Raw genomic sequence first — 26,867 nt, forward strand, 5'->3', positions numbered from 1 at the left:
CAACAACCAGCTCGCCACCTTCCTCGAAACCAACAAATCCCTCGACCCCTCACAGTCCGGCTTCCGAGCCAAACACAGCACTGAGACCGCACTCATCGCAGCAACAGACGACATTCGAACTCTACTGGACAATGGAGACATAGTCGCCCTCATCCTCCTCGACCTCTCCGCTGCCTTCGACACAGTCTGTCATAGCACCCTTCTACAGCGCCTCAGAAACGTCGGAATCCAAGGAAAAGCACTGGAATGGATCACCTCGTTCCTCACCGGAAAAACACAGAGTGCGCGCCTCCCACCATTCAAGTCAGAGGCCTCTGAAGTCATCTGCGGCGTGCCACAAGGATCGTCACTCAGCCCCACCCTCTTCAACGTATACAAGAGCCCCCTTGCGGCCATCGCTCGCCAACACAATCTCAACATCATCTCCTACGCTGACGACACTCAACTGATCCTCTCACTCACCAAAGACCCTAACACAGCCAAAACCAACTTACAGGAAGGAATGAAAGAAGTAGCCGAGTGGATGAAGCACAGCCGTCTGAAACTGAACTCAGACAAAACAGAAGTCCTCATCTTAGGCACCTCCCCATCCGCCTGGGATGACTCTTGGTGGCCAGAAGCCCTTGGAAAAGCACCCATCCCGACGGACCACGCACGGAACCTGGGTGTCATCCTGGACTCCTCACTCTCGATGAAAAGACAAGTCAACGCCGTTTCATCATCTTGCTTCAACATTCTTTGCATGCTCAAAAAACCATTTCGCTGGATCCCCACCGAAACTAGAAAAACGGTCACCCACGCACTGGTCACGAGCCGCCTGGACTACGGAAACACCCTATACGCAGGTACCACCGCAAAACTCCAGAAAAAACTCCAACGCATCCAGAACGCTTCAGCCAGGCTCATACTAGACATCCCGCGTAAAGAACACATCTCTGGTCACCTGAAAAACCTCCACTGGCTCCCCGTAAATAAGAGGATTACTTTCCGCCTCCTAACCCACGCACACAAAGCACTTTACGAACTTGGACCCGAATGCCTTAACACACGACTGTCCTTCTACACCCCCTCCCGTCAGCTACGATCCTCCAACCAAGCCCTTGCCACTGTTCCTCGCATCAACAAAACCACCATGGGAGGCAGATCCTTCTCCTACCTCGCAGCTAAAACCTGGAACTCACTTCCCACTCACCTTCGCCTTACTCAGAACCACCTAGCATTCAGAAAGCAACTTAAAACTTGGATATTCGACAAGTAATTCCCCACCCTTCCTCAAGCGCCTTGAGACCCTATGGGTATGTAGCGCGCTATATAAATCTCTTGACTTGACTTGACTGAACAGGCACCAGTACCAAATTCTGGACGAGATCGGACAGCTGCTCAAGCACCTCCCAGACGAGTACCAACAAAGAGCTTCACACCTTGTGGAAGAAGGGAAAAATGTGTCAAATTCATGCCTCAAAACAGCCCTGGACGGAGCCCACACATCCAGTAGTCTGATGATGTTGGGAGTCACTGAGAGAAGGCAGGCCTGGCTCAGGATCTCAGGCTTCAAACCGGAGGTGCAGCACAACATTCTAAACATCCTGTTCAATGGGGAGACACTGTTTGGGGTGCCAGTGGATGAAAAACTCACCCAGCTCAAAAAAGAAAACGAAACTGCAAGGTCCATGGGGGCCTTACAATTCAGGGGGACGAAAAGGGGTACTCCGTCGCAGAGACCGAATGGAAGAGGGGAAAACCAGCCAGGAACGTCACACCAGACTTTCCAACAGACCCCCAGGTAGACAGCCAAACACAAGGACATCAAAAACAAACCTGGCACTACCAGCAAAGGGGCCAGTCCTTTCGCGGGAGGGCGAACAGATGTGGACAAAATAAAAGAGAAGCCAACAACACACCGCTAAGTGACTCTGTCACGCAATACGTGCCCACCCACAAATCTCCTCTCAGGGTGGAGCACAACAAGACCAACACAGGGTTACACGGCCAGAACATCAACGAACATGTAACACCAGTAGGAGGCAGGCTAAGTCATTTCTTCTGGGAGTGGAGGAAGATAACCACAGACAAATGGATACTCAACATCATACAGTTCGGATACTGCATAGAACTGGAAAATACACTGCAAACAGGAAACCAAAAAGAAGGGAGCGGTCAGGAAAAGAGCTAGAGCTACTTCAAAAGGACGCAAAGGAACTCCTGGTACCAAAGGTGGACGAATCACTGAGACCCATCCTGGACCGAAGGTTCCTAAACAAGTACATAAAGACAAAAAAGTTCAAGATGACGTCCCTACAAGAGGTCATTCCTCAGATAGGAGACGGAGACTTCATGGCCACCATAGACCTCAAAGATGCCTACCTGCACATCCCAATGAACAGGCAGCACAAGCATCTATTGAGATTTACCATCAACAAAGATCACTACCAGTTCACAGCCCTAGCATTCAGACTAAAATCTGCACCAAGGGTCTTCACAAAGTGCCTCGCAGAAGTGGCAGCGCACCTAAGGAGGGAAGGGATATATGTATACCCTTACCTGGACGACTGGCTAATAAAGGCAAGTTCACACAGGACATGCAAAGAACACGCACAGCGCGTGACAAGTACACTGGTGGACCTGGGATTCTCCATTCACTGGGGGAAATCCTCAATGGAACCAGAGCAAGTAAAAATCTTCCTATGAGCACAGATCGACACCATACAGAGCAGGGTGTACCCCAGCGACAAGAGAACAATGGCCCTGCTGAAGGAGACGTGCCTCTACCAGAAGGGGCGAGCTCTGACAGTGAGGACAGCAAGCAAAATCATGGGCATGATGGCCTCCTGCATACATCTGGTCCCAAATGTACGGCTTCACCCGAGACCATTCCAGGAATGGCTGCAAGAAAAATGGTCACAAGCTACAGGAAGTTGGGAAGATCTAGTGGTTGTAACGCACGCAGTGCAGGAGGAGATGTCATTGTGGAACAAGGAGAACATAACGGAAGGGAAGCCTTTAACACCACCGACCCCAACGGTGACCATCACCACATACGCATCCCAGAAGGGATGGGGAGCTCACATGAGCAAGCTCAGGGTGAGGGGTCTGTGGACTCCAGTGGATGCGGTCAAACACAGCAACTACCTGGAACTAAAGACAGTGCTCATCGCCTTGAAGCCCTTCCAGACAAAACTGTACAACCAGAGAGTGTTGATCCAGACAGATTACACGACATGGATGTTCTACATCAACAAGCAGGGAGGAACACAATCAGCCCCGCTATCGAACCTAGCACAGGAGATATGGAGATGGGCCATGCCACTAAAAATAGACCTGCTAGCCATACACCTACCAGGGAAGGGCAATGTGGAAGCAGACTGGCTCAGCAGACACATCGGCCTCCCACGAGTGGGAGCTCAATACACAGGAAGCGCAAAGGCTATTCAGAAGGTGGGGAACACCGACAATAGACCTATTAGCAACACGCCAGAATGCAAAATGCCGAAACTTCGCAACCAGGGGAAGGGTCCCTGGGGAATGCCCTATGGATAAGCTGGTCGAAAACATTTGCTTACGCCCCCCCCCCCCCCGATACCTCTGATAAACAGAGTACTCAACAAGTGCAGAACCAGCAACATGACTCTGATCCTGGTGGTACTCACAGATAATGGAAATGGCACAGAGTGCACCCCACAAGTTCGGGAAAGGGAAAGACTTACTCTCCATGCAAAATCAACAAGTACTACACCCAGAGCCAGAGAGCCTCAGTCTAGCAGCCTGGCTCCTGAAGACAGAGTTTGCACACCTGAAGCTACCTAAAAGAAACCTGCGGGTACTACGAGAGGCAAGGAGACCTAGCACACGAAGGTGCTATGTGGCAAAATGGAAGAGGTTTACACAATGGTGCAGCAAGAAAAAGCTACACAAGAAGATGACAAGGGTATCAACGTTGCTAAGGTATCTCACGCACGTACTGAAGGCAAAACTAAGTTCATGCTCGCTAAGAGTACATCTAGCTGCGATATTAGCCTACACAAGAGGAGAAACAGGGAAGAGCTTCTTTACTTGACAGATAGTAAAAAGATTCCTGGAAGGGGCAAAGAGGATTGCACCACCAAAGAGGATGCCACCACCGGCATGGAACCTCAATTTAGTCTTAACAGAGCTCATGAAAGAGCCCTTTGAACCTATTCATAAGGCCACCCTACAAATGCTAACAATGAAAACAGCCTTCATGGTGGCAATCAACTTGCTGCGCAGGGTGAGCGAACTACAGGCGCTAACGCTACAAGAACCCTACATCCAAATACACAATGATAGGGTGGTAATGAGAACTGACCCACACTTTATGCCAAAGGTGGTGTCAAGGTTCCACATCAACCAGACAGTACAAATACCAAGCTTCTTTCAGAAACCGACCACAAGCGCAGAGAGGGCACTGCACACTCTGGACGCTAGAAAGGCAGTAATGCACTACATAGAAAGAACCAAGGAACACAGGAAGACAAAACAGTTCTTGGTGTCCTTTGCAAGTAGTTTCATGGGTAGATCAGTAACAAAGGGAACCATCGCACGATGGATCGCACAAACTTTGCAATTCTGCCACAGACAGGCAGACCAAGAACTAGCAGAGGGGCCACAGGCCCACTTTACCAGGAAAAAAGGGGCAACGATAGCCTTCCTGGCTAACACACCCATTCAAGACATATGCCTGGCGGCAACATGGGCTTCAGTGCATACGTTCACTAAGCACAACTGTGTGGATATACAAATGAACAAGGAACCACAAGTAGGACAGAAAGTGCTTCAACATATATTCAACAACCAACGCTCATCTTCCACCCAGCCGCCACAAACATAACAAACTGCTACAAAGTCTATGCACAGCATAGTGAATCGAGAAAGATTCACGCTGCAAAACGAATAGTTTCTTATCTGTCGGTGTAGTTTTGCAGCTTGAAGATCTTTCTGGATTCACTAGCGAACCCACCCACCTCCGCACAAAGATGAGGCTGGAGAAGCAGGTGGTAATACAAGGACAATGCAGAAACAGACACTATGAAAGACAAAGCGGATAAATCTCTTACTTGAAAAGAAATACTGAACATTGCCAAAGGATTCTCACACAAGAAGACAAAACCAGAAAAAAGAATCCGAAGATGGTACCCAAAGGTGGGAGCTTCCGCAGGAAGCGTGCCAACGTTACAGGAAGTACACCAAAAGGTGGGAAGATGTAGTTAAGAGGGGCACCAGCCTGAAGCCACAAGAATCTGCATCCCAGCTCACATGGACCGATAACAGAGGAGACCTTATTGACTTGCAATTCACGTTGTCTCAATACAATAGGGCAGAACATAGGCTGGTATTCAGTAAAGAACGATACACACTGCTGAGCACTATACCCTTGATCAGCCGCCTGTAAGCATTCAACTGGATAGGATACAACTGAGCTTACACACAATGTAAAATGAGAAGTGCCTTGAGAGGTCGCCCGAGCTCCAATGAACTTCCTGGAGTCCGGGTATCTTCTGATTTACCATCCAAGATAAAAGCAAAAGATTCCACTTTGCATTACTGATGCAAAGTAGTTTAATATAGTGCTGGTATTTCTGAACACAGAACAATGTGAACCATTGATGTAAGGATACATCCCCAGAGTAACTGCAGCTGCAATTTTAAGTTTCCCCATGAGTACCGCCAATACCAGAAAAACTTAATGGCAACCGGACGTTTGCAGGATACAGGGTACTGAGGTTTCTGTACATCATTAGGAGCGAAGTCAGAGATGCTACCTCGTTTCACATCACATCTTAGGACTGCTGCTGAGACCCGTTGAGTCAACAGTGGCCCTCTGAACTACATAGGGGCCCCTCCCATTCCAAACACATCAGGGTGCTTGTAGGACCACCGTCTTCAGACTTTGTTCAGTTCACAGTAACAACCGGAAGTTCAGTTTTGAGTGTCAGAATACTTCTGCATGGTAGGTTATTAGATAGGAGGTTGAAGAGGTCACACTTTGTGGGTTTTTTTAACTCCAAATCACAGAGTCGTTTCCCTGAGGTTGGATAATACACAAATTAAGGTAAAGAGCAGGCATGGACTGCTGCTTTATTGCTTTATATCCTCCTACCAGGCACACAGATGTCATTAACTATTGAGGTCAGACAGAAGGCTGTTTGAAGCTAAATGCACAGTAAAAACTATAAGCCTCATTGAAATCTGAAAATTGCAGAAGTGTCCAAACCTTCAAGTAGATAATCTATCTACCTGCAGATTTCTCACCTGTAGAATAATCCCAGGAATCAGACTGGATCCAGAAACTTCAAATTCATATCTCCGGTAAGGGTGCTGGCTTCATGTTGACACAGGAAATAGCATCTAAGGACATTACCAAAGCCATATAGCACCCACCCTGGCGCAATAAGGTCACTTTCCGTATATTATTTTCTCACATTCGCGGGAAGAGGAAACTGACATTGACAGGGTAGTGCTGCGTCATAATATATACTTATTAACTTTCCCTATAAACTATCCATCAAACGTGGATGAAGGTGTGTCCATGAGGACTCTGCAGGCAGAGTATCCACCTGAGGGATAGTTGCTGCAGGTAAATAACGTTTTCTTCTGACTACTACTTCTACCTGCATGTTCCTACACCTGGTAAAAAGATTCCATAGCCATACCCACCTGGGAGGAAGGCTGATGGATGGTGATACAAGGAAATCCTGCAGAAAGGATCTGGCAAAATGGCCATCTCTACTCACCTCAGAATCCAGGCAGTTAATGCTTGCCGATTGTGTGCAGAGAAGCTTATGTGACTGCCATCACAGCCCCCCTTGCAAGGGCAGAAGTGGTGGCTTAGGGCCTGGATTCCTTCTGGAAGCTATCTTAGACAGCCCTAGCAGTTCCTAATGCAGAGGATGATCTACCCTGAGAGAGGCCTTTTCTGCAACGGCTTGCCCTTCCCGGCACAACAGTATCCTATGAAGAGCTGATCATCCAGTTCTGGAACTGTGCAGAAAGTTCTCATCAGAAAAGTTAAAACTAAATTAAGGACCCACTGGGAAACAACAAAAGAGGGTTGGAGGATAAAGATGTGTTAAACCCTTCAGAACACACATCAGAATGGGGGATTTGGGATGACTGGTCTGGCAGACAGAGAAACATCAACAGTGCAGCAAAATAACCCTCAACAGTACTAATCGCACAATCCCCTATGACTAATTTGGGATGATGAGAAAAACTTGGGCTCGGTTTTGGAGCATCTTCCGAATGAACCAGGGAATCAAGGACAAGGAAGTAAATACGTAGTACAGCAGAAAATTCAATTTTAACTGAAATGTGCCCCCAAACGCTTCCCTTAATTTATACTGGAGGGCATAGAATTGGTGGCATTGAACATTGTCCGATGAGGCAAACAGGTTCCCTCGAGGAGTGCCCCACTGGGCGAAGATGTCCTGGACTACCTTCAGCAGAAGTTGCCACAACTGATCAGCAAGATAACGGTTGTTCAGACTGTCAGCTTTAACATTCAGAGACCATGCTAGTGGATCGGTGGTTAACAAGATCCTTTGGTGGTGTGCCCAAGACTACAGTCTTAACACTTGCACACAAAGCACATCACCATTGTGTTGTCCATCAATATCTGGACGAACCAACCTTGGAGGAGGAGGAGACGAAGGCTTTGAGCGCCAGCTGAATTGCCTGCAGTTCCAACAATTTGATGTGAACAACCTGTTCTTCCGGAAATCAGAGGCCTCTGATCTCGAGATCCTCCAGGTGAGCTTCCTAATCTAACATGGAGGCACCTGTCAGATGCAAGGGCAGGGAAGGCAATCCTCATCAGAGTAAAATAAAAGAATACATGAACGTATTTATAGAGTAACAAGGAGAACTAAAAATGGCTATGCGGCCAGAAAGACAATCCGGAGAGCAAAATAAGTAAATACGGACACAAGCATTCAGCAATAAGGGAGAAGCAGTGCTTAATACTAGAACACTACAAAGTGCAACAATAATAGAGGCATGAATTAAGCCTGGAACCTAACCTAAAGATCCACGACCGTGACTATACAAAAGAAAAGCAAAAGACACTTCAAAGTAGCTCTATCAATAGAGAGACCAACAACGCTGATACATGCATAGATATTAACATGAACGATCTTCCCAAAAGGAAGGCACCACGGTACAAGAGACCAGCCAAGAGAAGTTGTAGCGCAGAATCTGCATGGCTGTCAAAAAAACGGACACCATCAAAAGCTATATCTGTTAAAGTCTCTCGAACAGTGTCAAGAAAATTCGACTCCCGCAACCAAGCGTGTCTCCCAAGAGCAACAGACCTAGCCATAGCTCTACCAACAGAATCAGTGGTGTCCATAGCAGACAATGGTAAACCTTGCCATATCACGGCCATCTTGCATTAAGTGAAGGAGGTCAGGCCTGAACCCTTCAGGAAGAGAGCGAAGCAGATGGACAAAAGAGTCCCATAAAGCGTAAGAAGCTCTGCCCAAGGCACAAGACGTGTAAATGACCATAAGGTCGAAACAGCAGAAGAAAAGATATTTTGGCCACACAAATCCAACCAACTGGATCCTCTACCTGGTGGAAGCAAGGGAGAAACATCTGGATCCGGTACGGCAAAGCCGTAGCAGCTTGCACCACAAGACCCTTATTGGTAGTATGTCGAGAAAGACAGACAGGGTTGTCCTGAGAAGGATAATGGCGATGGGAAATGACACAATCAACTGGCCTAGTCAAAGTTCCAAGCAAAATATCATACAGCGACACCCCAGAGGGCAGTAGAAGGTTCAACACAGGTCACACCCAGATGAAGTAGATCCACTAAGGGATCAGATGACAAAGTTACTGAAGGAAGTTGTAAATGCAAGGTACTAGCAGCTTTCTTCACAACTTCTACATAAGATGCACTAGCCTCAGTCACCATTTGTGGCTGAGAAAGCAGGTCAGAAACAGGGGAGGGTTGCAGACCAATGTCCTCACCTAATGCAACCCAAGGAACCTCCATAAGAGGCTGAACATGACCAACCAAGAGCAGACGTCCCTGGTGTCTTGCAACACTAGGGAAACAGCAACAGAGACGGCACAGACTCCGGAGTGCAAGGGAGAAGATGCGGGAACTGCAGGGTCTAAAAGGTGCACGTTCGGCTCCGACCGACATCGGGGTGTCGCCGTATCTACTTGAACCTCTATGACCTGGTCCGACGCCCCCAGAAGCTTCCCTCTCTAGCACTGTGCTCATACTGGGGGAGGAGGTGCGATACTCTGCACCCAGGATGGGCTTTGTTTCTGGCCTCTGAGAGCATGGGGTCTTGACCCAGGGGTCCAGAAACAAGTCTGGTGGTGGCTGGCTGCCTAAAGCCAGTCAGAGACCACACCAGGGTAAGTAGGTTTTCCAGGGCACCTCGGAGGTGCCCTCTGAGTACATCTTTTAATAAGCCCAACACTGCCATCAGTGTGTGTTTATTAAGAGGAAAGGTTTGGTACAAACACTACTGAGTTGAGTGAAGCCATCATGGTGCTGGGGAACTCGAGTTGTTGAGTTACCAGCCCATACACTCTCTATGGCTTCCCTGGCACTTACAATATTAAGAATAGTCAAACATTGTAGGGGCATATCTGCTAATGCAGATAAGCCCACACCTGAGATATTGTGCATCCTGCCTTAGGGCTTGTAAAGCCTGCTAGAGGGGTGACTTACCTACACCTTAGGTAGTGCTACTTTGACATGGCACACAGGCAGTGTGCCATGTCGACTTTGTCTGCACCAATGCATGCAGGCTTCAGTGCAGATAGCATGGCCTTGGTGAAGGGTCCCTAGGGGACCCTCTTCAGTCCCCATACCCTAGGTACCAGGGGTAGCGTTTACTAGGGACTTCAGGAGGGGGGGGCTGGATTTGTGCCAATCGTGGTTTAGTTTTAGGGAAGGAGCTCTGGCACAGGGGACCTGGTTGTCAGGGACCTTGTGCCCTTTCAATCGAACCCACATCATGTTCCAGGTATAAATTAGAGGCCTAACCATGTCAAAAGAGGTACTTCCTCGCAGACTTCATCGCACTCCTAGTCCTGGACTCGAAGGACTACGTCTTCCTTTGCAACCTCAGTTTTCACATTGGTGACCTCAGCTTCCACACAGGCAACCCAAGAGACCACAACACCTCCCACCTCATTGACAGCATAAAAAGAGTCAGACTGACCCAGATCGCCACAGAACTCATATGGACCGATCAATCCATCGTCTACTTCACCATCTCCCGTTCCCGCACTGCCACCCCCAAGACAGACAGCGCCTCCCCCCACCGTAACGGGGGAAAAATCTCAGAGACCAGCTGGATGAACGCCCTCCACACCTCCACCCAAGCAACCGCTACTAATTTGCAACAGGGAATTAATTACTTCAACGACTGAGTCACGAACTGTGCTGACAGAATCACTCCCATCAACAACAACAAGCTGAAAAGATTACCCAAAAAAGGCCAGCAGGTACACACAAGAACAAAAAAGCGGGAAAGGGAACAGCTCGCTTGGAGATGGCACTCCAGCAAGAACACCGCAGACGTAGCAGCCTTCAGAAGCTCCCTCAACATTTACCACATCCTGATGAGGGCCATAAAGAAAACAGCCCTAGCTACATGCATGTAAACCAGCAAGGAGTTATTCAAGATCATTGAGAAATTCTCCAACCTGGCTGCTAGCTAAAACACCATTACACCCTGACAGGTGCTGAGCAACAACCGCGACGACTGATTCCACGGAAAGATTGCATCCATTGACTTGCTCGACAGACTCGTTCCCACTGCAATGGAGACGAGCCACAGACTGACCACCTGGAACCACCTCTCCACCAAATACACCACCTCCATCTTGAAGTCCATCCACTTGGGAGCCCACACAGATCCTTGCCTGCACCACATTTTCAACCTTGAAAACCAAAAGATTGGTCAGGAGCTCATCACTCTGCTCAAAACCTCAATCACCACCGCAACTTTTCCGAACACCTAGAAACATGCAGAAGTCAGACCACTTTTCAAGCAACTCTCCGCAAATCCAAACAAACACAAAAATGACCAGCGACTTTACCTGCTAGCCATCAACAGGCAACTCACAACGCCTCAACTAGAACTAGTCAATCAATGCCTCCCCAATTCGCCATCTGCAGCAATCATAGCATAGAAACTGCCCTGACTGCAGCCAACTACATCCGAACCATCCTCGACCGAGGAGAAACAGCAGCTCTAATTCTCTTCGACCTCCTGGCTGCCTTCGACAGTTCGCGCTATATAAAACTTTATAAATAAATAAATATCACACCACATGCTGATCAATAGACTTCACCACATTGGTATCCAAGGAGAAGCACTCAGATGGATAGCCTTCTTCCTCACCAGAAGAACTCAGGGGATCCCCTAATACACCCTACACCTACGAACTCACGGAAATAGTCTGGGGTGTACCGCATGGTTCAACCCTATGTCCCACTCACTTCAAAGTCTACATGACGTCACTGGGCAACATCATCAGATCCCACAGACTGAACATGATATACTACACAGATGACACCCAGCTGATTCTCTCACTCACCGACGCCCCTACCACTACCAGCTTCCACAGATGCATGACAAACGTCACCGACTGGATTAGGAACAACTACCTGAAGCTGAACATCGACAAGACGGAAATACCGATCTTTTGCAAAAACAACCACCATCCTTTGGACCGACGCATAGTGGCCATCAGACCTGGGACATGCAAAGACATTCCCAAAGACCACGACAGAAACCTCAGAATCATCATAGATAACCAACTCACCATGAAATCACAGATAAATGCCATCTCCCTCACCCTGTGCATGCTATGGAAGATCTTCATCAAGGCTAAGACCTGAAAGAGCCTCCCTACACAGCTACGAACGAACCCCTCTCTCCTGGACTTCCAAGGAGCACTCAAAACCTGGCAGTTCAAATGAGTCTGAGACCTGCAAGCGCATGGATAACCTATCAGGTGATTAGCAGCACTAAATAAATCCAGTTTGATGATCTGTCTTTGTGGCATAGTTTGCTAAGGTATTCTACTATGCCCAATTCACCTAATGGATGAATCATAAGAAACGACCCCCCCTCATTTGCACGGCCCTCATCGCCATTACAGAATAACTGGTTGCTGTCTGCTATTCAAAGTATTGAGTTTGTAGATCTCTCAATTTGCTGTTCATTTTTCGATAGAGAGATCATACTAACTCTTTGAAGCTTATGCCTTCAAGATTTTCTTCTGTGCTTCAAAGGCCTCTCCCTCTTGAACTTCTTGATTCTATCTTGATTATCTGTAAAAGTGAAGTTGAGGTCTTTTGACTTTCCCCTATCAGTGGCTCTCCGTGTGGAACCAGTGGGAGAACTATTTTCTGATTTCCCTTTGTTGGATGCTATTATCAAGGTAAAAGCTTTTTTCTATTCACTATTTTCTTAAAAATAAAAACACCACCAACAAACAAATAGGACGGATTGACATTTACAAGCTGTTCTGAAGAATCTTTCGAGGCACTGTGGGCTTTTGTTCTTTACTTTTGGGAGGCAGTACATTTTTTAGGTAGTCATTCTTGTACTTCTCTGCAATAAAAAAACAATTTCCTCAAGGTCGAAATGGATATTATGATCTCATTGAGCCTCCTCTGCCTCAACATGCCACTACAAATCGGAATTATAATATGCTCCTCTCCGGAGGTGAAAGTAATTGCTTTCATGGTTGGAGCCAATCTCTTGTGTAAAAGCACGGATTCCCTGATGACTTCATCTCACTGCAAAGTGCCAAAATAATGTTCTTGATGTATTAAAGTCTGGTTTGAACAGCAAGCAAGCTTAACAGTCTTCAGACATATGGTCTTTATTAAGAGAGAAGATGCTTATCGGTTGTATGCCGATCCATCGGCCGCAACTTCCTCGCGGGCGTTCGCATCGCGGCCAATGCATCGTAAATGCAATTACACCGGCCATTTAGTCATCGCACGTCGTTGCGACGCAAACGCGGCCATGGACTAGGATCGCGTGTCACATCGGCGACATTACATCGCGCGACATGACAACGCGATGTTTCACACTGTTACAAATCTTGTCAATGAATGGGTTGGTGGGGGGTATATATTGTGTTGTCCACCGTGTCTGCAGCCATTTGTGCCTGTGTCGTTACCCTGTGGACATCCTTTGCAATCGGTAAGTGTCCACTAGGCTGGTGTTCTATTTCTTGAGATCTCGTTTGTGCCTGCCCTTCTGCACTATGTTTCCCTCGTTTTTGCGTGCCCTTCAGAAACCTTCAAAATGTGAGTTGTCATTTGTTTAATCTCCGCCGATTTGTAATGCTTTATTTGATGTATTATTTTATACAGCTGCGTTTCTATTGTGTGCTGCTGCTGTACGAAGCCACTTAAATAATTGTTCTTTGCCTGTGTCAGTTATATGAATACCTTTCCCTTGCACATTCTAGTGTGTACCTTCTTTCTCCCAGTGTTCAATGGCCTGTTTCTGTCTATTAGACGTTCTCACATCTACAAAGACCTCACAGTGACGACCAAGAACTGCCGGGTGTTTGGGCAGAACTTTGGTCCACAACTGCCGCACCCCAATTCATTCCCTCACCTAGGAGACATCAGCACATCTGTATAAAATATGCCCTATGTTTCCCTCGTGCCATACCTGCGCATAAATAATGAGATTTCCCAAAAATCATCAATGTGGGAAGCTGATCAGAAGCGTTTAGAAAAACGCCAGAATATGTTTCCCTCGTTTTTTGTGCACTTCTGCCCTATGTTTCCCTTGTTTTTCGTGCCCCTCTGCCCTATGTTTCCCTCGTTTTTGCGTGCCCTTCTGCCCTATGTTCCCCTCGTTTTTCGTGCACTTCGGTCCTGTTTCCCTCGTTTTTCGTGCCCGTCTGCCCTATGTTCCCCTCGTTTTTGCGTGCCCTTCTGCCCTATGTTTCCCTTGTTTTTCGTGCCCCTCTGCCCTAGGTTTCCCTAGTTTTTGCGTGCCCTCTGCCATATGGGCCATATGTATCAAGATACCAATTAGCGATTCTGTAATAGCGATTTTTAAGAAATCGCTATTTCAGAATCGCTAATTGGTATGTATCAAGAAAATTGCAATTTTTTAGCGATTTCTTGATATTCCTTAATTGCAAATTCGCAAATTGCGAATTCACAATTAAGGAATACTTTCCCATTCATTTCTATGGGCCTCCTGGTGAAAATCGCAATGAGTTTGCCATAAGGTCTTCCATAGCGCCACCTTGGTGGATGCTCACTCTAAAAAACATTTTGTTGTAAACATTTCTGGACCAAAGCAGTAGATGGTGGAATAATGCACAGCATGAGTCTAGTAGAGAATTGTGACTCAAAAACCCTTCAAAAGCAAATCAAATGAAAGAACTGTGGTTGCCAAAAGAAAATGTTACCAAAGTCAAAGTTCCAGAGTACTCAGTGGTAGGTGTTACGGGCAACAGATAAGAAGGCAAATGTAACAGTTATTATTTTAAATGGTCCTAACAGTCAATGTTCTAATTGGAACACAGCATAGGCCCACCAAAGGAAATCCAACCTTGGAGGCGTAGAGAGAACATATTTCAACAACAGATGGTTGCGTCAAACTTTTCTCAAGGCTCTCATGTAAAATAACACACATTACAGACCCATCAGTTCTCCTTGCAACCAGCACTGGTAATGGGTTGCATTTTTGCTGCATCTTTAAATAGCGATTCTGGAAAACAGATCGACCAGCCTCAGCTAACAAACTTACCCAAAAAAAACGTTTAAAAAAAACAAAAACATCAAAATTCCTGTATTAATATTTTCTGGCTGACAACACAATAATACAGGCTTTCACAAATTCAAGCAAGTCAAAGGCAATACAGGCTCACCTAAAAGCACAGTGGCTCCATGACCACACAATTCATCATCCTTAAGGTACTTGGGACGTTGTTAGGACTGGCTACAATCACCAGACCGACTGAAGGCTCTTAAGGTTATTATTATTATTATTACATTTATTGAGCGCACAGCTACCCGGAGGTTTCCCGGCGCTTGCATTGGGAACCCGTCCTGGCTTTTCCCTGTGAGATAGCCCCTACAGGGCATCCCCAAGGTGAAAGCCAGGCATCCCGCCGCAGGGGGGCTGTTGTGGAGATTAAGCAAGCTTAATGCCCAGAGTTGCATAGTGAGAACCCATGATTAGAGCAGGCACCGAAGCGAGAATTATCGAGTCCGTGGACATTTGAGCTCAAGACCCTGCCACGTCGGGAATTGAACCCTGGTCCCGGGTCTGACCTCAGCTTCCGGGTCTGCCTGCTCTACACCGTGAGCCACACTTCTCCACAGGATCCTAGACAGGATAATTTTGTGTAATCTTCCACACGGACTCAAGCCAGCTGAGGTTTCTCTTGTCCTCCACATCCTTGTTGCTCATCTTCCCAAAAGTTCTCCTTTGAGTGGACAGGTATCAAAGCAGAGGTTTCCTATGTTGTAAACTTAGTCCCAGCTTTAGATAGTACATTTCAATGTCATGGTACTGGCCAAACATCCCTGGATATAGCTGGTGCTATAGAGCTTATTTTGAAGTCCACTCAAAAGCAAGACCATCTCTGAAGGGTCAATATTTATGGCAAATAGGGGGCAGCAAAAGTAGACTAGGGTCAATCACAATATTGGCTTGTTTAGAATCAACATTTCTAGCTAAGCGGTGCATGGAACACCTTCCTCACTGGAGGGGAGCCATTCCAACAGTTCAGAGATCTGAATGTAGAATTACTGAGAAGAGTTGCTTCAGTTTTTCGAAAGGGCCAAAAAAAGGCCACAGATGGCCAAATAGATACGTACTGTATTACAGAGGACACTGTGGAGGGACCCTAAGCAGGGGTAAATTCTAGCTGGGCAAATGGGAAGCCTAGTTAGTTTTGGAGAGTCCTTTGTTCTCAAGCAGACTGAAAGTAGAAGAAAGCCTAGATTTTTAACGGTCCAAACCGTGAAAATCTAAAAGCAAACAATTTGCTGTATATTATATATATTTTTAAAAAATTAGCCAGAAAATACCTGGAATGTCCATCATAACTGCGCGATCTGCTGTAACTCCTCTTGCTTCGGCTCCTACTCCTACTGTAGCTGTCGTATGTGTAGGATCTGCTTCTAGGAGAAATACAATTTGAGAGAAAACAGATTACATAAAATACACAAAAACAGCTTTGTGATGGCACAGGTCTTCCTAGTCATAGACCAACAACTATTACTAATAGGTGGCCTACCACAAGGCAGAAGGAAGAGAAACTGCTCAATTGCAAACCCTTCTGACATTAGCTGGACCTGGCTGGTGCCATACATTTTAAATTCAGGAATAATATTTTCTATGAATGTATTCCCTAAAATATGCTTGACAGATCATAGAGGTAGGAAATGGCATAAAGGGGTGAAGATGGGGTTTTAATAAGAGGAGAGTGCAAATGAGAAGAAAACCAGAACAGTCAAAAAATAGAACAACTTCCTTGTATGCCAACTCAATTGTATTTCTAACATGTAGGAGCTTCTCTAATAGGACGGTGTGGGGGAGGGGGGGGGGGTAAGTATCAGATAAACAAGCTTCAGGTTAAAAAGTTCATGCTCAATTCTCTTTGGAAACAGTGTCACTATGAGATCAGCCTTCCAGAGATTAGGATCGGAGTCATATAGCATCTAAGTACCATAAAGATGTACTTTGCTGGCACATGTGTTAAAAAGTCACCAAAGACACCTACACTTTGACTGAGCAAGCTTGACAAGTACATATAATACTGGAAACTGCCTCTCAACTACCGGCAGAGGACATGTGAAGGAGACTGCACTTAAAGGAGGAATACATGAACCCTTGTCTACTACTCTTATTAACAATGGGCACCATCCTTTTCTTGACGATAACTATGCAGAACATGTGATACAAGAAACCACCTCCCAAGTACTGACAGAGGACAAGGATGAAGATTGGAGTGCTGAACACACACAGTAGTAATCCATGAACGCTTGCCCTACTCTTCTTTTTAACACTGGGGAAGCCAACCTTTTCTTTCTTTACAAAGAACAGGAAAGATTTGCCTGCAAAGATTGAGGCCTTGAAACTAGATCAACAGGTTACTAAAGATCAATATCAGAAGGATGGGGCTTTAGATGATGACTTATCGAATGCAATACTCAATTTGCAAGGAGGATCACAAATCTTGTAGGAGATTTGGTTCAATCCCATACAGGAACCAATCTCCAAACACTTGGGACAGCTGCCAAAAATAGTCAGCGCAGTCTGCCCTACTTACAGTGTATTGTCATGTGCGCACTCTAGGGTGGACAAAATTATCCTGCATCTGCCAAGCTTTAACTATCCACCTTGTTAATTAAGGTTGGACAAACCAGCGACTCTTCTTGAAATAGAAATTAGAACAAAAAAAAACAAGTAAATCAGTGTACAATGAAGGAATATGTTACTTGTAATTGCAATTTGTACTTGTAAAGCACACCAATACCCCAACTGGGATGTCCTGGTACTGTAATGCATACCGCTGTGGAACCCTTCCTGGCTTTTCCCTGTGAAATGTCCACTCCTGGGCACTCCCAAGGTGAAGCCAGGCATCCCAGCGCTGTTGGGGCCGTTGTGGAGATTAAGCAAGCTATTGCCCAGAGTTGCAGAGTGGGACCCATGATTAGAATAGGCACTGAGGCGAGAATTATCAGGTCCGAGGAAATTGAGCCCAGGACCCGCCGAGGCAGGAATTGAACCCTGGTCCCGGGCCAGACCTCTGCATCAGGGTCTGCTGCTCTAACAATTGAGCCACTTACCCTGTAAGCATCTGTTTGTTGCATGTAGTGCTGTAGATATGTGTGTTGTGCATACTCATGCCATGTACTCATGGGCTCGATGTGGCAAGTTGTTTTTCTTTCAAGAAGTCTTTTGAGTCACAAGTTCTCTGTGACTTTTCCTTTTGGGATAATCTGCATGGGCACAGACTCCATTGTTATATTGTTTTTTGTCCAAAGGGTGAGTGTAAATAAGTAGTAGTGTGTATAGAACAGACCAGGGACTATGAAAGCAGAAGGAAATGTATTGAAAGGAAAAAAATCAAAATGTTTGCGTCTGTCACTGGCTTTCGGGAAGAGTGTGTGCGCGCATGATCCTACAGAACTACATCCAACAAACAGATGCTTCCAGGGTAACATTCTCTGTTTGTAGCATGTGCATGTAGATACACATGCTTTGCAGAGTGAAAAGCAGTCTTACTGTAAGCAGTAGCTAGCCAGTGGATGGAGCAGAGGTTTGAAACAATGTTCTAAGGACAGCCTAACCAACTCTAGCCTTTTCCCTTCATAGCACGTTCACACATTGTTTTGTGACTGTGCGAAGGGTGGACTGAGTGGCAGCTTTACAGATGTCAGCTACAGAGGTATTTCCAAGGAAAGCCATATTAGCATTCTGTTAGAGACTGAAAAGTGGTTGGGATGGGAGGGTAGGGTTCTTTTAGCTTCATTATAATAGATTTGGGTGCACTTTATGATCCACCTGGCTATTCTTGCCTTTGAAATGGAATGTCCTTTATGGGGTTTGGAGAAGACTACAGATAACTGCTGTGTGTTATGATAAAGTTTCGCTCTGTCAATATAATACATGAGAGCACGTTTAATGTCTAGAGTGTGGAGTGCTCTTTCAGCTACTGAAACAGGTTGAGGTAAGAAGACTGGGAGCTGATTAGACTGGTTGGGGTAGAATGCAAAGACCACCGTGGGCAAAAACTTAGGGTTGGTTCTGAGAACCAATTTATCCTTCTTGAAGCACCTACCTGAAGTAATTGTGATAAATAAACGAACTTCTATGACAGAAATTGAAAACAGCATGAATGCATGGGGTGAATTGTCTTGTAAGGTCAATGTTAAGGTCCTGGGAAGGGGTGGGATTGTCCTGGGAAGAGGTGGTGAGTGTCCTGAGAAAAGGCAGGGAGGGCCCTGGTTGGAACGACCTATTTGAGGCCTTCCAAGAAGGCTTTGATAACCGGGATTTTGGAGAGAGAGTAACGTTCCCTGTTTTGCATGTAAGCTGCAGTAGCCGCTAGGTGTAAGCTGATTAAGGTATTGACCAAACCTGACTTTTTTTTTTAACTTTATTTATCATTTTCAAAATAATAAGACATTGAAATATCTTATGTTACATATTCTGGCATATAAACAGAGTCGGAGAAGGATAATAAGCTCACAAAACACACAATATACACCATAGTTGTGTTCAGGCGCTGAAAAACGATTCGCTTTAGCATCGAATATACAATTGCAGTGTGGAATATCACATGGGATGATGGGAATAACAAAGACAATAAAACAAAGGCATATACAGTCACAGTGGAACAACATCTCACATGATTTTACCATTCGAATGGCGGGCACCAGGGGGCAATGGAAAGGGCCATCAACAAATAAGACACAAGTGCAAAATTATAAACATGCTCGACCTCTCAGCCCACTCCCTCCGGGACTATGTGGCTCTCCAGCCGAGACTGCTGATCAGCTGCGATCCTGGCAATGTAGGAGCGGTATGGCCCCCAAATATCGATGGGACGGGACGGACCGGGGACCAGATGCGAGTATTCAACGTAATTAACATTGCAAAAAGCCATACTCCTGAGCTATGCCTTCACTCGTGGAGGCCGTCTGTCACACCAGAGTAACGCAACTTCCCTCTTTGCCAGCAGGAATCCTAATGCTGCGAGTTTACGAACGGTGCGTGGGAAGTTGGAGACATATCCCAGCAACGCTATTTCGGGGGTGGGGATCAAGTCCAGACCCAACATGTCGCTAAAAGTATGGTGTACCTGGGACCAATAATCATGTAAAAGGGGACAGGTCCAAGAGAGGTGAGCGAAGTCAGCATAGGGGGCCTTACATTTGGGGCACTGGTGAGGGCGATTAGAGTCTATTTTGTGTGAAAGTGCTGGGGTGTGATAAAGCCTGCGGAGGAATTCAAAATGGATGAGTTTGTGTCTGGTGTTTTGGGACACTTCTTTCGTGACACGGCAGCACTGTGCCCATTGATCGTCTGATATGGGTTTTCCCAAATCCACTTCCCATGCCGCGCGCACTTTGGTCTCTAGAGTGGGAAGCGAGGCACTGCACATTCTATATAATTTGGAAACCAGGTGCGTTCCCGGTTGGTGTTGGATGATGAGTGTGAGCGGTGGGGCTGCCTCGGGAGCGAGTGGGAATGTGGGAAACACTGCACGCATCATGGATCGTAATCTTGTCAAAACAAAGAAGTCCATGAATGAGCTGTCAGAGAAACGTTGGTCTTCAGCCGCAGAGAAAGCATGCCCCTCAGGGAAAAGGTCACCAATGGTGTGGTGTGGATGTGGAATTTAGCTAACGTGTGTTTGACTACTGTTTCCCCAGTAATTGGGAGCAAAGAAGCATTGGGCAAAGGAAGGGCAAGAGAATACAATTGTTCCAGTCCGCGCACTCTATCCCAGGCCCAACAGGTAGACGAGAAGGCCTGTATATCCTGCGGGTCACGAGGGAAACCCCCAGGAAGCACAGTGGAAAGCAGTCCAGGCAGGACCAAATCCGCTTTGGGTTTCAAATATAAAATACGGGCATCAGGGTGGAACCAGGAATGTGCATATGAGCATTGAGCAACCAGAAAATAAATATAAAAATCAGGAACACCAAAGCCACCCCTTTCATATGTGAGGGTTAGAACCCGCCAGGATACACATGGATTTTTGTCACCCCAAACTAATCTCAATAACAATGAACGCAGTTGGGAGAAAAAAATCTCAGTGAGAGGATTCGGGATGTTATTAAAAAGATATAAAATTCGAGGAAGTACAACCATTTTGATTATGGCAATCCTCCCGGCCATTGACAGAGGAAGACGGATCCATTTTTCAATCTGGCTCTCCAAAAAATCCAGCACATTACTATAATTTAGTCTAATGATAGCAACTGTGTCCAAATGGATATGAACCCCCAGATATTTGACTGAGTTGTGACTCCGTTCAAGAGGAAAAGAGCAATCCCACATTGTGGTGCTAGAGGTGAGAGGAAAAATGACAGATTTATGCCAATTAATGCGGAGCCCAGAAAATTTAACAAAACAACTTATTTCCAGAATAAGAGGTTCCAAATTAATGTGAGGCATTCTAACATATAAGATCGTGTCATCCGCTTATAAAGATATCAAAAGAGGGCCAGTACGGAACTGGAGCCCCCGGTGTAGGTGTTTTTCTTGAAAATGGCAGACCAAAGGGTCCATCGCCAAGATGAAGAGTAGCGGGGACAGGGGGCATCCCTGACGTGTGCCGCGAGACAAGGAGAACTGCTCGGTAATGGTGCCATTGAGGCGCAGTCTGGCCGTGGGTGCGGTGTATAATAATGCCACTGTCGAGACAAAACAGTCCGGCATGCCAATGCGTCTCATGATGGACAGAAAGAAGGGCCACTCCAAAGAGTCAAACGCTTTCTCAGCGTCAAGAAGGATTGCGGCGGCCGGTGTGGATGGATCTATTCGATGCAAAACAGAGAACAGGGTCCTCAGATTCAAAGAAGTGGAGCGTTGTGGGACAAATCCAGACTGAGCTCCATCAGCAATGAAAGACGGACGGCGATAACCTTAGCCAAGATCTTGTAGTCGAGATTTAATAAAGATAGAGGTCTGTAAGAACTGCATAATTTGGCGTCTCTGCCTGGCTTGGGAAGGAGAATGATGACCGCTTCTCTGAACATGGGAGGCAGACAGCCCGTCTCGAGTGTCTCAGCGTACACTTCCACCAATCGCGGGACTAAAGCCTCTTTGTAGGCCTTATAGAAGTCGGCAGAGAAGCCGTCCAGGCCCGGAGCTGAGGAACCCCTCAATGCCTTAATGGCTTTAACTATGCTGTCCTGAGTGATGGGTGTAGCTAAAAATTCCTGCATGTATTTTTCCAGATAGACCATAGCAATCTCGTTAAAGTCCCCTGTTAGTGTGGATGTGTAGAGTTTTTTATGATAGGACAGGAAGGTGTTGCATATCTCTGGCGTGGAACGAAGCACATCTCCCTGCGGACCCACAATCTCTGTGATATAAGACGAATGGTAAGGGGGCCGAAGCAGCTGTAACAATAGTTTACCGGGTCTGTCACCCTCCCCGTACTGCCGTGCCGTGTACTGTTTGGTCAGGAACCTCAGTTCTCTATCTGCCTCCTCTCTAAACTCCATCAGTAACAACAGGCGTCTAGCTTCTTTGTCATCTGATGGGTTCTGTAAGAGCTCTCTATCTAGTGCAGCAATATCTCTTTCAACACGTGACAGTGTGGAATGGATGTCTTTTAATGCACCGACATGCTTGGCGATGCAGACGCCACGAATAGTTGCCTTGAACCGCTCCCAAAGAACAGTCCAAGACTCCACAGACCCAGTGTTAAGATCGAAATATTCTTCAACGGCCTGCCGAATTTCCTCAGTAAATATGGGGTCAGTCAGTTCCCTCCCAGGAAATCGCCACTGCCTCTCGTATCCACCCAACCTGGGGATCTTCAGTTTAAGAACTATTGGAGAGTGGTCTGATAGTGTGCGCGGGAGAGTCAGAAGGTCCTCGACTCAACCAGCAATCCCTGGGGAAAGGAGCCAATAATCAATCCTGGTCCAGGTGTTATGAAACCCAGAGTGAGGAGTATAATCAGGAAGTCGTGGGTGAAGCAGTGCCTCAATGTCAATTAGTGAGAGGTCTGTGCATATGTCGAGCAGGACTGAACGGGATCTAGCTTTGATATCAGGGGAGGAGGAAGTACTGTCCCTACTGGGATTCATCAATAAATTAAAATCCCCTCCAACGATCATTAATCCAGGATCGAGCGTGAGGAGCTGCACTTGTAGATCTTGGAAAAAAGAAGGAGTATCGGAATTGGGGCCATAGCTCCCCACCAATGTGACCTTGTATCCTATAAGTGTACCCGTGACTATTAGGTAACGACCCTCTTTGTCCATGATACTGTTGGACAAAGCAAATGGCACTCGCTTGTGTAACATTATGGCTACCCCTCTTGAATATCTGCTGTAATTGGAAAAAAAACGATGGGTACCCCAACTTTTAGCAACTTGACAAGAGTCAGAGGAGGCAAAGTGTGTTTCCAGTAAAAAAAAACAATGTCAATCCCGTGTCTAGTGATATAATTGAAAACTTGTGTACGCTTTCTAGTATTCTAGTATTGTTCAGCCCCCGAACGTTCCAGGACATCAGTGAAAGCCCGTAAGGGCCGAGTTGAAGGCCTAACTTGGCCATCTAACGAACGAGAACAGAAATAGTCTGGATCGTGTGCCACTCCAACTCAATTGCATGAGAAATGATGTAACAATCGCAAATATAAATAAACAAAAAAAACCCACCCTCCACACCCCACCCAGCCTCACATCAACCCCATAGAGGCAAACCCATTGCAATCATACAAAAGAATGCAATAGTTACTTGACACTGACCATTCAAGGAACAAATAAACAATTACAAACAACCCCCCAAAAAGCAAAGACGCAAAGGCATCCGCCATGAGGGGCAGCAACGCCACGCCTGACAGGCAACCCGTAAGTCAAAATAAGAATAAATCTATCATGGACATAATCATGCAACTCCAAGAATAAAGCGAACGGATATGCAATAATGTGTAATCAGCCAGTTCCTGGGTCCGTGAAGAGGTCTACTCTGTTTTGTGAATCGCCATGGAGCGGTGAAAGCGAACCAGATGCAGAAGCCGCACTTGACCCCTGCGTCTTGTAGTGCTGGCAAAACTCCTGCGCCTCCGTGGGTGTGTCAAAAATTCGGAACCTGCCGGCAACCTTCACTTTTAGCCGTGCTGGGTATAGCATACCATACTTGAGGCCCAAGTTTCGGAGCGCGGCCTTGACACCATTATATTTACGACGCGCCTCTTGGATCATAAAGGTAAAGTCCGGAAAAAAGGACAAAGTGCTGCCTTCGGTCGTGGGCCTGGACCTTGGAACCCATGTCCGCCAATTTTTGTTGAAGACTATCGAACCGGCCGTCCAACCACTTGAAGCCCGCCCTCATCTCACTCATCGCGGCAGTGACCAAAGAGTTTGCATCCTCTCGTTCAGCAGACTCCACCGCGCCCGTGGAGGAACCCGGAGGGGCATCCGTTGGAAGGAGGGAAGCTTTGTCAAAGCTGAGTTTGCGATGGTTTGGATCCCTTTTCCCCATGGTGTGAGTCAAGGGGAAACAAGCAGCGTTGAGGAAGCAACGTGGCAGAGGACGACGATCCCGGACAACAAGGAGGGATCAAATACCAGTGGAGGAAGGCACGCTATCATATGCGAGTGAACGAACAAGGGATCAACAGGCGCAAAGTAGGCAATATCATGTCGTGGGGGCACCAGCAAAAAGGCAAATGAACTCCGCGGTCGTGACCGCGGTCCACCTTGTAGCTGGTATGGGGTCGCATGTAGCACAGAGTCTCATTGTGGGATCAAATGGAAGCAGTGGAATTCGCGGCTGGACCTGTAGTGTATGGCCAGTGACGCCAAAATGGCTCCTCATCCAAGGGTAGCAGATTCGCCACCACGCGACCCCAGGCGAAGCACCAAGGTCACCCCTGTACCAGCATTAAGCTATGCAATGGGCGGTGGTTAGTCAGTGGCAGGGAGATCGCCAAATCAAGCCCCACGGTCGGCCAGGGAGCGCTCCTGGGCACGGCAGCCCGTTCACTCAATGAGGGCAGATGAAGGCAGGAGCGTCTTGGCGGGGAAAGGGACAGCGAGACACCAGGGCGGGGCCGCCATTAAGCAGGGGGGGTGCCAGCACCTGCCGCGCTTGCTACCGCCTCCACAAACCCCTGCAGCCCGCAGATCCCGATCCCAACAGGCAGGGCCGCCACCCAAGGCCCCGGCCCGTGACCGCGCCGAAAGCCTGAGAGCCGCTAGCGCGCCTCCGGAGCCCAGAGCAGCAAAGCCCGACCCGGAAAGGAGGTGGGGAGAGAGGCAGGGCAAACCAAGAGCTGCAAGCGGGCGCAGAGAACAGCAGGGGCACAACAAGCGAGGCACTCACCGTCCAGCCAGACGCAATAGGGATTACGCCGAGGGCCCTCGATTCCCTCTGCCGTTCTCGCGTCTCCCGCCGTCCTCGGGCACCGCGCGGGCGTCAGAAGGAGCCAAATCGGGTCCACTGCAGGATGGAAACGTTTTGTAGGCTCGAAAATGGGGGGGGGGTTACATGTTTAAATGGAAGCCCGGCCGGCGGAGCTTCATGCAGTGGCAGCCATCTGGTTTGCCTCCGTGGCCACGCCCCGACCAAACCTGACTTTTGAAGATGAAAGAGATAAATAATCTACAGCACGGCAGGGGTAAGTGAATTAATGCTGTTTTGAGTACAGTAATGCGCAAATCATTTCCACTTTGCAGGGTAGCAGATGTGTGTGGTAGGTCTGTATGCCTCTCTAGGTATGTCCAAGGTAACCAAACACTGACTTCAGGAGCCAAATCGCTAGGTGGAGCTGCAAGGGGCTGGTTGCCTGACTTTACCCAGGTTCTGAGTGAGAAGGTCCAGCCTCTTGGGGAGATTCTCGTGTTGGATAAAAGACATCAGCGTGGTAGAGAACCAGGACTGTTTGGCCCATGTTGGAGCCACAAGGATGAGGATGTGCGTAGCTTGCATGAACTTCCTGACTATACTTGAATCAGTGGGAGTGGAGGAAAAGCTTCATCAGCTTATACTAGAGTAGCTCCCCCTGATAGACTTTATAACCTAGTCCTTTTAATTAAAGGTGACATACAACTTACCATCAAAGGGGTATTTTGGGAAAATCTTACGACTACATATAACATTTTGTTAGCGGAGGCTGACTGGCCCCCACCTTTTGTGCTCGCAGCTCTGAGAGGGGAGAAGGTAATCCTCCCTAGTTTCGCCCACACAGTCTCGAAAGAGCATGCGCTGAATTTTGCAGAAGAGTGGGCTAAGGCTCTTGCGCCGGCTCTGTACCGTACACAGTGTTGTATGGGATAAATTTTCCCACACCACGAGATTCCTTTGCGGTCTATGCCACAGCCTCAACTTCCCATCCGATGTGAAGCTAAGGCTTCCGTCGCGGTAATCCTTGAACAATTGGAATATCAAGGTGTGATTGAAACTTGTGTGTCACCGATGAATAACCCTCTTTTTACTGTGACCAAGCCTGACTGCTTGTACCGTTTGGTTTTGGATTACCGGCATTTAAACTCGCATTGCCGTACCTGTGCAGTACAGAATACTCACGGCTCTGCTCTTGTGGATGGTCTTGTGCGTTAATGGTTTAAAACCACGCTTGACATATCCAACTGTTTTATTGCCCACAATTTGGATGGACTGAGTTCCCAATGGACCAGTTTTACCTGCGGCGGCAAACAGTGCCAATTTAAACGCTTAGCGATGGGCTATAAGAATAGTCCAGGCGTGTTTGCAGCCCGTATTGTCTCTCTCTTAGAGAGGATAGACACAGATGCGTGTTCGTATGTGGATGACATATCTCAGACTACGAGCTTTGGGCGCATCTGTGTAGCGTTGACCGCATAATTTGTAACTTTGCGAACTTTGGTTACAAGTTCAACTTTGCAAAGTCTCACATTGCAGAGTACACAGTGTTGTTCCTGGGCTATGACCTCAGCAATGAAGGTCGAGGATTGGCTCCTTACTTCCTGGAGAAATGCGCACAACTGCGGGCTCCTACAACTCTGAAAAAATGACAGTCCTTGCTTGGATATTTGAATTTCGGGCGTACTTATATTCCCAAATATGCCCAGCGTATCAAGCCTTTGTATGCTTTGATACAACCTACTTTTACCAAATCTTGCTGGCTGCCAGAACATTCAGCTATTT

General features: G+C 47.1%; 1 protein-coding gene across 5 annotated transcripts in view; it reads right to left on the reverse strand.

Annotated features, from left to right (window-relative positions):
- Positions 1–26,867, reverse strand: part of NKTR (natural killer cell triggering receptor) — a 492,868-nt gene that overhangs the window by 18,340 nt on the left and 447,661 nt on the right. For 4 of the 5 annotated variants that reach the window (XM_086941096.1, XM_086941094.1, XM_086941097.1 and 1 more), the window contains one exon: positions 16,070–16,162. In XM_086941096.1, coding sequence (XP_086797222.1) covers positions 16,070–16,162 — 93 coding nt within the window. The remainder of the gene's footprint in view (positions 1–16,069; positions 16,163–26,867) is intronic. The other variant, XM_086941095.1, reaches the window with a different exon arrangement.

The sequence above is a fragment of the Lissotriton vulgaris genome, chromosome 10 (assembly GCF_964263255.1).
Source record: "Lissotriton vulgaris chromosome 10, aLisVul1.2, whole genome shotgun sequence".
Lineage (NCBI taxonomy): Eukaryota > Metazoa > Chordata > Amphibia > Caudata > Salamandridae > Lissotriton > Lissotriton vulgaris.